The sequence below is a fragment of the Phyllostomus discolor genome, chromosome 4 (assembly GCF_004126475.2).
Source record: "Phyllostomus discolor isolate MPI-MPIP mPhyDis1 chromosome 4, mPhyDis1.pri.v3, whole genome shotgun sequence".
In the NCBI taxonomy this organism is placed as follows: domain Eukaryota; kingdom Metazoa; phylum Chordata; class Mammalia; order Chiroptera; family Phyllostomidae; genus Phyllostomus; species Phyllostomus discolor.
In genome coordinates, this window is record NC_040906.2 from 204,314,049 (window position 1) to 204,324,628 (window position 10,580).

Consider the following 10,580-nt stretch of genomic DNA (forward strand, 5'->3'; position numbering starts at 1 on the left):
CTTAAAGTTCTAATCGATGGGAAACATTCTACTGTTATCTTTGCTAATGATCGAGCAAATAGAGCATTATAGAAATGAGGTTTTTAAAAGGACCACAGAATTGAATTCACAAAAAGCAGGAGACATTATATTTGCTGTAATATGTAATATATTCCCATTCCTCTGTTTTACGTACTAAATATTCTAGCCTCTGAGTGACCATTGGCTGGAAAAATGGCTTTAACTCGGACACATTTTTATGGTTTTGCGGATGTTGGAGCCACAGGGATTCTCTTTTCCTAAACACAAGATCCCCAGCTCTGCCTGTCAGTCCAGAACGACACACACACACACACACACACACACACACTGTGCATGCTTGTGCAAAGAACCAACGTGTGAGTGATCTTCCTGGTGGGTCTCCATGAACCGAGGGAAAGGAAGCAACGTGTTGGTAAAGAAGGAACATTGTTACTTTGCTAAAGGCAGGTGATTTATTGTAGTGAGATTACACTGAAGTTTTATGTACAACACCCAATGCGTATAAAGTGATTTCCTTCACACCACTGGCGAAGACATCCCTGAACTACAAGGAGACTCAAAGTGCTACAAATCGGTGGATAGGGATATAATGCATTTTCTCTAGTCCACCCCAAGGACCGATCGGATGACAGAAGGACCTATCGAAGGTGCTTCTCTCTGACCGGCGTTCGTGAGGCCCCTAACCATTCCGGACCCTGAACTCTGTAAGCAAATGCTTGCAGTCTGTTTCTCTCCTCTTCCCGTGGTGCTCAGTTATCAGACGGCTGCTTAGTCAACTTCTAACAGAGATTTAATACCTTTTCCCCTTAAATGGAGCTTGTGGAACACATGAAAAATCGGCCTGCCGTTTGAGACAACGTTAAGAAAAGAAAACGGTATTTTTAAACGCTAACCGGTAGAAAAGTGTGCCCCCGGAGGCGGAGAAGCACAACGCAGTTTACGCCAAGTTCACAAACAAATATGTACACGTATTTATGCAGACACCTTTGCACTCAGCGCCTTGGGCGGGACACACTTGGCGCGTGTACGATCCGTGGCACACACCCAGGCGCGCACAGACCTGGCTCGGGGGCCGCTGGGCGGCTGCTGTCTCTGAGGAGGGGTCTGCACAACTTCTTGGAGGGAGCTTATTCTCGACTTTTTGAACACAGAGTCTGAAGCAGTTCTGCATGCAGCCACGCACTACGAGGACACCGCGACCGTGCCACGGCCTCGGCCCGCCTCCCTAAATGTAGGATTCTCTGGCGTAGGGCAGCTGGTCAGCCTCGAAGACCGGCTGACTGCACCGCTGGGCCAGGTACTCCCACCGACTCTTCTGACTGCCCAGGGACACCGCGTTGAGCCGGGGCGGCTCCGGCCTCCCGATGCCGGCCGCCTGTCCTGTCGTGTCCGCGGAAGCACAGACAGTTCTGCTCTGCTTCCAGCTCCCAGTCCTGGGGGAGACTCCGTGCCCGGTGAGTGGCTCTTGACCACACAGATCTCCTGAGTCCCCTCCGTGGGGCCAAGGTCGGTGAGGCAGCAGCCCAGCGTCCAGGCTGAGCATCCTGGCCCTCATGCTGCCGACAGTCTGGGTCCCGCAGGCGGTGAGGCCCAGGGCCTGGCCCCGCACGGCCTCCTCGTAGGACGGCGGGCTTCCCGGGCGCCTCCGGTCCACCAGCTGGAACACGTCGTCCGCGGACAGGACGCAGGTCCTCTCGCTGAGGTCCAGAGCCGTCCGGCCGTGGGCCTCGGACAAGCTCTCCTGGATGATCCGCCCAGCGAGCTGGCTTTCTTTTTTGAAGTCTTTCCCTGCTGGGTCCCTGGAGGAGCCTTTGGACTTGACCGAGGCCGAGCTGGGGGCCCGGCTCAGCCCTTTCTTGTGGGAGGCAAAGGAGAATGACATGGAGTGCTTTTTGATTTCTCTGCTGGGCTTGCTCTTGTCGGCCTTTGTGAAGGACTGATGTCGGGCAAAGAAGTTTCTTTTGGGACTGCAAGGGGAAGCCACGGGGGAGCTGTCCAGGGATGTGTCCGGAGAGCCGCTGGAGGGGGCTCTGGGCGCCAGCCCCTGAGGCGACTGCAAACCCTGGGCTGAGTTCCTCGAGGTGGTCAGGTCCAGTGGCATCTGGCTTTTGCCTTCCACTGCGGGGAACACCTCCTCTGGGAACGGGTCCTCGGAGTCCTCGCTTTCGGGGCGGGAGGCTGGCCGGGGCCGCCTGAAGTCGTCCTCGCTCCGCGTCAGTTTCGGGTTCGCTCCCGGGGCCTCCTGCAGGGACGCCATGCTGGGCTCCGAGTACCTCCTGTCCAGCTCACTGAGGCTGCTCTTCCGTCTGGCCACGGTGCTGACCGGGGGCTCCCGGCCCGGCTGCCAGCAGCGCTGTGGCGGGCCTCGGGGCTCCGAGGGCGCCGAGGGCGGCCTGCCGGGGGAGCTGACGGCGCTGCCGGGGTCCACGTCGGGGTCGTTGCTGTCGTAGGCCGAGTCGTTCTGCAGGGTCGACATGTCTGCAGAAGGTAAAGGACAGTTGAGCTTTCTGTTCCGATTCCCTTAGAAACGAACTTGGGTGCAGTTCACCCACCTATGCCAGGTGTGGCGCCAGGTAAGTGGGTGGAGCTACTTGGGGGTTGGAAATGAAGGTTATTTGCTACATTAAATTTTTGTGTTTTTTTCAAAATCTACACTATACTGAGATGACAGAGAGAGGAAAAAACCCCAGCATTTCACTGAAAATGTATTGATCTTAAATTTAAAAATGGATCCTTCGAATGGCTCTTTTATGGGATCCATTTCCATTTTAACGGACCTGCATTCCCTTAGTGGAAGCAAATGTATGTCACCCCAGCCATCTAGCTGAGCGAACTCGGTAAGAGGAGCCCTTCTTCGGGACTTCGGGTAGGGAGGGGGACGGTCCAGGCTCAGCCTGAAGGTGCGTCTGCAGCCTGAGGGGGTTCTGCAGGAAGGTTCGAGGGCCCAGGGTTCGTGTTTAAGGACCTCCCTACAGAGGAGTCTACTCTCGTTAGGTGGTCTGTGAAGGTAACCGCCACGCCAGATACCGGAGTCACTTCCCGTCGCAATGGAAGGTCACACTCAAGAGTGGGCCCTGCACCCCGTACCTGAACTGCTGTCGGCGTGCTCCAGGGATTCCTCAGAAGCCACGCTGGAATGCGCCAGAATGATCTCCCCGAAGATTTCAAAGCAGTTATCGATGAGGAACTCCACCAAAGCCTTAACCTGTGAGGGCAAACGAGCGGGTTGTCAGCTTAGACACACCTCTGTTTTTTCTGAAAGGGACTGGGGGAACTTGGTGGGGGTCAACTGTCCTGGCAGGGGCCCAAAGGAGCGGAAGAGATTTTGTGAGTCTAAAAACAGCATACAAAAAAATTTCGTAACAATCATCTGTCTCAAAGTTACTTTTGAGACGTGTGTGTGTTTTTTCCTTGGAGAATTAAAAACTTCTGCTTGAAAGTAACGAAGTTCTTTTCCCTTAAGGAAGGAGCTTCTCAGATGGGTGGTCGGACACAACCACACCATGGCATCGGGGAGAGGCACGAGGGACAAAAATGAAAGGACCCTTGGGTCCTGAGAGGCCGGGGCCCGAAAACCGGCGGCACCAAGCCCCGTGCTGCAGGCTGGCGAAGGGTCAGCCTGCAGCACGGCAGGGCCATCAACGGCCTGCCTTTCGAGAGCGGATGGAGCGTGATGAAACATTCTGATCGCACGTGGTCACTGCGCCCTCGAGTCAGAGGGATTTGGGGCGTTTCATCACCGTGACTTGCACACGGAGGGGGCAATCCTACCCCGAGAGTTTCTCCGAAAGGGACGGGAACACACCTTATTGTTCAAGTCTCTCTGGGCCTCGAAGGACAGGGTTTGGGCGTCCTCCCGGGTCAGCATGTTGGGCCCGACGCAGATGGCGAGGTTGCTGGCGTCCATCTTGCTGACCTCGGAGTTCTTGCTGATCAGGTGCAGCACGGAGAGCAGGTGCCTGAGCAGCAGGAGGTTGGGCCGCGGCAGCTGGTCGGCCACCCTGGAATGGAGTGCAGGGAGGAGAGTTTAGGGGAGGCGGGCGGTTCTTCTGGTTCCAGGGGAGCAAGCTGAAACTGGCGGGCTAGCTCAGACTTCCTTTAAAATGAGGAAGGTGCCTTTTTCACAAGTAACATTGCGAAATATTTGGACACTTCCAGCGGCCACTGACACGGAACAAAACTGGTGCACCACAGCACGTGACAACCTCGGAAACTGAGCGTTATAACCAGGGCACTAAACGACACCATCTTTTATTATTTACATAGATCTTCGGCGAGGAGGCATTAACTCCTGCCGTGAGTACCATAGCTTAGCATTTCGAAAACGGTTTTGCTGAGAAATCATTCAGCCGTGTAGATTGTGTTTTTGTTTCTCACGCTGCAAGACTGTTTTTTTTTTTTTTAAACACAAACATTTGCTTTTTTTCTGAACTGCGATCATGAAACAAAGATGAGGCATTTTTGTGCCATTCTGAGAAATCCTTACGGAGAAGATATCAGTTTATAAGGCATGTTCGCATTGTGGGCCAGGGCAGCATTTAAATGGCAACGTTGTTTCCAATCAATAATGAATTTGATTTTTAAAGCCTTACGTTTTCAAAAAGTGAAATGGTGACTAATACATGAATCATTTTCATTTTTCGTGAGAAGTTATTGTTCTGAGAGAGCTTTAATGTCTTTACGTAGAAAATAATTTTCATTTTGTACAAACACTCTAATGCCTTCAATTCTATAAATCTTCAGTATTTCATTAAAAATCTCCAGCCCCGTGGGGTATTCCTAATACATAGGTGCGCTTGCATAGGACTTGACCAAAGTGCTGATATGTTCAAGGTAGGCATTTAAGATGCTCTGGTCACTGACAGGTCAAACTTTCATTTAACTATTTTTGCTGTGACAGGGATTTGTTTTATATGGTTGTCCTTTTGGCGAATTATAAGAATGTGAAATGCATTGTGGAATTTTATGAACCAAATAACCCCTTCCAGATTTGTCCTACTGTGCTTTAAGGGGTGTCTGCTGGGAGGTGGCTGCCTTGCGGGACACCCTTCTGTTGGGGTGGAGGATAACCCCCAATCCCCACACCTGGCTGTCCGGCTGCTTTGGAGACTTTCATCTGCGATTCTGTCTCACACCTTCTTGGATGACTTATGGTTTGTGCGATTCTGTCTCACACCTTCTTAGATGACTTATGGTTTGAGACTCTCCCATCTCCCGTGATTTGCACAGAAGCTCACATTCAACTTTTTGAAAAGCTACTGCCTTTCATTTGGCTAAAACACTCTTTGTCAATGTCGGGGCTGACTGCTGATTTTTATTCTGGGAGCAGATGCACAGTGCCACCCCGATCCCCTAGTCGTTCCAGATGTCATGGAACACGCGGGCCATCACGTGGTCAATGCCCAGGTGGAGCCGCGCGGGCCCGGCCCCCCGGAGCGGCTGTGACTACTCACCGTTTCAGGGCCTCAATCCTGTGCTCCTCGTCCCGCGTCTCCAGGGCGCCCATCCACTCCTCGAACAGGTCCCAGGACAGCAGCTTCCGTGGGATGCCCCTGAGGAAGTCCTGGAGGAGGGAGGAAGGGCACGGTTTGGCCTGTGTCCTACCGGGTGCTGGCGTCTTTATCTCAACTTGGTTCCCTCTCAGGGGCTCTGTGCCCAGCCTGCCACAGGCCACATCCCCTCCTCCCTGCATTTGATTCACTGGGGGAACTAACTCACTCCCTCTCTCTCTCTCTCTCTCTCTCGTTGTCTCTCAGCAGCTTCGTAACGACAGGCACAGTAAGGTGGCCACCAGACTCAGGGGCGTGCACTTGGCCACAGGACAACCCAAGTGCCTTTCTCATCAAAACTGTGGGGAAATTTAATGCCTCGCTTCCTGCTGGAATCTGGGATCGCAGACATACAGATGTTTATATAAACATGGAAGGGGCTTAACTAAAAAAGTGAAACCCTGAGATCAGTTTACTTTGCTCTCCGGAGAGAAAGCCCATTTCCCACATGCGGAGGGTGGATGCGTGAGAGCCCCTGGCGGGTTCTTCAGCGCCGAGGCAGTGAGCTCACCTTAAAGACGGCCGCCAGGAGGTGCACAGGGAGGCTCTGCAGGTCCACCACGCCCCCCGAGTTGAGCTCCTCCTTGAGCTCTTTGCGGGCCTTCTCATTGGCTGCTTTCCTGAATATCCCCTCAGTGGAAGGGCCTTTGAGGCACAGGATCGCAAGAATATCCTGCAAGGAAAAGGCAGGCAAATAGGCAATGGTTACCCTTGGTGTGAAGACATGCTTTGCTGCCAGCACGCTGAAAACCCACGTTTACGTGGGAGAGAGAGGACTAAAACGGCACATCCGAGCAGCAGCTAACGCTACCTGCCATAACATACCCCCTCCATAGGAGTTGTTAGTTCTCCACGGTACTAAGTCGGTCTCAACAAGCAGCTGTCAACACCAGATTTTCCTTTTGGTCCAGTTGCTACCAAATGCTTCCCTCTAAAACCCTGCCATTTTTCTAAGAGGAGGTTAGTGGGGAAAGACCTAATTTTCAGCATTCTGAAATTATGTCAGGCCTCCCTCCCTGTGAGTTGTTCCGTATAAACAGTGGGTTCTGATCATGGAGGCTGCCCCGCGTCTCGGTCTGCTGGTCTTCCAGAAGCCACACATGTAAGGCATTCTTGACTCTGTGAAGTCAAGGGCAGAGTGACCACTGACCCGAGCTCGTGGGCAAATACATGGCAGCCAGGTGTCGTCCTGGCTGTACTCCCGGGTGGGGACGTGGTTTCTAAAAGGGGCCGCACCGACGCCTGGCCTCACTCAGCCCATCCTGCCTGCAGCTGGCACTCGGACCACCCGAGGCTTTTTGTCACCCCCGGGGGGAACACTCAAGTGGGTTCACCGGCACACGCGCGTGCCCACCTGAATGGCTCTGGGGAGCGTGTCGTCGTCACCACAGATGATGGACAAGGGCTGGTCGAAGAGTGAGGTTTTCAGCTCCGGCTCTGAAGCCCCAGAGAAGTCGGATGACGGGGAGAGCCTTCGCATGAGAAAGGGCCAGGAGAGCACCTTCTTCCTCTTCTTCACCTCTGCAGCGAGAGAACAAGGCAGGGGGCACGGTTGAGTTAAAACGTTAACAAACAAAGGCCCGTGAGAGACCAGAGATGTTGTCAGTGACACAGTGTCCTCTCGGGTGTGCCATGTGGGGGAAACGCTTTTGAAAAAAAACTGAGAAGGCCAAGGGCGTGCCTCCTAATCTCACAAGAATCAACCTAGAAACAACCACACTGTTGCCAGGCAACCAACCCCTAAACAACAACACCACAGCTCCTCAAGGTCTCCACCTTTCCTGTTTTCACCCTTCGCCAGATGTCTGCTGCCCAAAACCGGCCTCCCTGTGCAGGTCAGAGTCAGCCACCCTGACACACTGACCTCAACAACGGTGGTGGACATCTTTGGCGTTAAATCTATCATTTTAATGGGTTCCTTTGACTCGTGAAGAAAACGGAACTCAGGAGGAGAGGAAGTGACTTGCTCTACGGGATCCTTTTGAAGAGGCCTAGCCGGGGCGGGCTGTTCAAGTTCTGCAGCCGCGCTGGCGCCAACCGACCACTAGAGGGAGCTACATCACTCAGCCCGTCTGCAGGCACCGCCAGGGTGTCAACCGCAGGACGGGGGGGGGGGCGGGGGGGGCGGGGGGGGCAGGCCTGAGCCTGGCCTTGGCGATTGGAAATGACCAGTGAGCCTTACCAAGATGCTCTATCTATCTTTGCAAAATCCTGAAGTCGTGTGTGCAGTGACTACTGCCCCTCACAGTTTTCCTTCTTTTTCTCTCTTCTCCTTCCTTCTCCTGTATTTCCTAATTATAAAACCTGCATTTTTCTGAGAGCATTGGCATGTGTTTCTATACATTTTACGCTGGCAAGTGGAAGAGGGTGGGCCGAGAAGTGGCTTGTCCTCCTAGTTCAGGAGCACTGGGTCGGGGTTACGTTATACTGAAAGCACTGTGAGAAAAATGAAAAGTGAACCGTGGGTTCTTTGGAATTTGATATCCGTGGAGATAGCTACACGGGCTCCTAGGTTCACTTTCCACCAGAAAAGGGAGACAACGGAAAAGGCATTGCGTTCTTCTGCATGCGCATGCATGCTTTGATCGCCAAGGCATCAGCAGCCAGGAGGTCTGTCACCGCACACCCCCCGCCCCCCACCAGCCAAGAACCACCGGAAGGGCTGGGGGGTGGCTGCAGGGAGGGGCCTGTTCCCCCTGAGCACTCTGGTGCCCTAGGGAGCTGGAGCTGGCCTGCTATTGAAGTGTTAATGTTCTGCGGTCTTTAAAAGAACACTAAAAAAAAGAAATTCCTAGTACACTAATGCCCTGTGGTTTTGCAAACCAAGAACATGCAGTTGTTAGCACTTACATAAAAGACCAGTATGTTTTCAAAACTCACCAATCAGCCGGCAAATGCTGTCTTCACTCTCGCATGATGCCAACAGAGGATGTTCCTTGATGTCACCCTAAAAACATGTTTGTTTTAGTGAGAAATAATGAGCGAGGAAACCTACCCAGGCTTTCCCCGTGAAATACACATGTAACACTTTATTCATGTTAAAAATTAGTCAACACAGTCCACTGATTTTTTTCTAGCTTCTAGCATCAATAGCAAAGTCTTGATTGTTTCATATAGATCCTCATGATGTGTTTAATATACTGCATTTATGATATTAATTTTCTACTCTAATAAATAAGTAAGCCAAACAATATTCAACTACACAGAAAGTTTTCTAATTGTCTCCCAGTGCAGATAAAAAAAAAAGCTTCTAAAAAAAATAGCCCTGGCTGGCATAGCTCAGTGGATTGAGCGCGGGCTGGGAACCAAAGTGTCCCAGGTTCGATTCCCAGCCAGGGTACATTCCTAGGTTGCAGGCCATAACCCCCAGCAACCTCACATTGATGTTTCTCTCTCTCTCTCTCTCTCTCCCCCTTCCCTCCCTAAAAATAAATAAATAAAATCTTAAAAAAAAATTGCCTTCTTACTTCTGATTGACATTCAAGCAATGTCTCCATGTTACCGGCATTTAGTGTTTTCGACTGAAAGAAAAAAAAAACCATTAAGTTAGGCAACCGTTTGACTTGAGTCTAGATGACAGGCGTTAATGACCACGAGAGACGGGGCACCTACAGCATTGCAGCTGCTTATCAACTTCATGAGAACCTCGGCCGACGGCCCAGTGACCAGTCCCTCTCCCCTGTGGCCTCGGCGCTGCCTGCGGAGAAAGCACACGGGGTAAGGTCAGGAGGGACGCGCAGGACACCGCGGCCCACGTCCGTGCCCCTCTGCCAGCTATCACAGAGCTGGCAGAAACACACAGAGTTTGCAACTATCAGGCAGAAATTAATGTTTTCATTTAGAGCACAGTTGTCTGTTTCCAGATGTCTTACACGGTCAAGAACAGCCTCTGAACACACACTTCGTAGTTAAACCTGATACTGTCACCACGCCAAATTCTGTTGTGCGTTTATTACATCAAGAGATAATTTGAAAAACAAGTCCGATAACAGCTAACATTTGCGGGGCGGGGGGGGGGGGGGTTGCGGAGAGCTTGCATGTGCCAGGTATTTATTACATTAAGAGCGTCTTGTGACATTGCTCATCCAAGCTGACAAGGAAAAAGCTCACTCCCAGGATGCGTCTGACGACTCTACTCAAACCAAAGAGAACATTCCCAGAATCCCTACGCCCCCACCGTGCCAGCTTCACCTCGAAGCAAAGCTCCCTGAGTCCAGAGCCTTTATAACCCTGCTGCCTACTCCGTGGTGCAGCTGTTTTCTCTCTCGGACCTGAGCTGAGAGACCGGGGACCTGCTAGCTGCTGCTGTGCCCCGAGGTGCCCCGTCCCGAGAGTTCCCCACACTTACCCCGGGAGGGCCCCCGGCTGGCCAGCGTGCCTGTACCTCCTCCGGGAGCTGCGGGAAGCGGGAGCAGCAGCCTGACGCGGCCCCTGCGGCCCCACGGGCGGGCGGGCGGAGAGCAGCAGCGGGACTGCCCTGGCCTCACGTGTTCTGCGTTATAAGTGAGGGGGTGGAAACTCCGAGGCGCCCGGGGCGGAAGGAGCATCATGGGCTGTCCCCCGGGCTGAGCCCGCACGGAGAGCACCCGCTTCCTCCTTCCTTTTAGGGCAGCTCTGATTCTTTGCTTTTTTTTTCTCCTTCCAATTTCAAAAGGGGAAAAAAAAAAACCCTGTAAACGACTCGGGGTGGAAAAGATGACATAGGGCCATAGGTGAAGGCTCTGACTAATGTCACAGGTGGGATGTGTGACCAGCAGTGGAGGTGATTCTGAATGTAAACATCACCTTGTTTTCTAAAGTGGTACTTTCAGCTGCCCCCCCTTTTTTGTATCCTGTCTGAGCGCCGTCTCCCCTCCCACCCACGATCTACCACCTCCATCACCCTCTGAGTGCGGGATGTTGTCCCTCCAGGACCCCCGGGACAGGCCACGGGCAAACGGCCACCCCCCCAAGGCCAGTTCTGTTTCCTTGGGAACTGGGAGGAGAGTCCCCTAGGGCACTCGTCATCGC

At 52.8% G+C, this 10,580-nt stretch overlaps 1 protein-coding gene and 1 long non-coding RNA gene across 3 annotated transcripts; both read right to left on the reverse strand.

Annotated features, from left to right (window-relative positions):
* Positions 1-430: 430 nt before the first annotated feature.
* Positions 431-10,034, reverse strand: LOC114495257 (T cell activation RhoGTPase activating protein). 2 transcript variants are annotated; one of them, XM_028510464.2, is made up of 10 exons: positions 9,919-10,034; positions 9,183-9,267; positions 9,038-9,091; positions 8,451-8,517; positions 6,925-7,091; positions 6,082-6,243; positions 5,475-5,584; positions 3,827-4,022; positions 3,109-3,226; positions 431-2,499 (listed from the first exon to the last, which is right to left on the reverse strand). In XM_028510464.2, exons 2-10 carry the CDS (start codon positions 9,207-9,209, stop codon positions 1,247-1,249), a joined length of 2,154 nt encoding a protein of 717 aa, XP_028366265.1. In that variant the 5' UTR covers positions 9,210-9,267; positions 9,919-10,034; the 3' UTR covers positions 431-1,246. The 2 variants fall into 2 exon arrangements, with proteins under 2 accessions (XP_028366265.1, XP_035880842.1); XM_036024949.1 differs by lacking the exon at positions 9,919-10,034 and having other exon boundaries at positions 9,179-9,197.
* Positions 4,907-5,446, reverse strand: LOC118500388. The gene is made up of 2 exons (XR_004902955.1): positions 5,198-5,446; positions 4,907-5,156 (listed from the first exon to the last, which is right to left on the reverse strand). It is a non-coding gene; the product is annotated as an uncharacterized LOC118500388 (long non-coding RNA).
* Positions 10,035-10,580: the final 546 nt, after the last annotated feature.

Coding starts and splice junctions, on each gene's coding strand:
- LOC114495257 (XM_028510464.2), bottom strand. CDS start 9,209: ATGAAGTTGATAAGCAGCTGCAATGCT. Junction 9,092..9,182: donor TGATAAGCAGCTGCAATGCT/GTAGGTGCCCCG, acceptor TTTTTCTTTCAG/TCGAAAACACTAAATGCCGG. Junction 6,244..6,924: donor CGCTCCCCAGAGCCATTCAG/GTGGGCACGCGC, acceptor TTTTCCTTGCAG/GATATTCTTGCGATCCTGTG.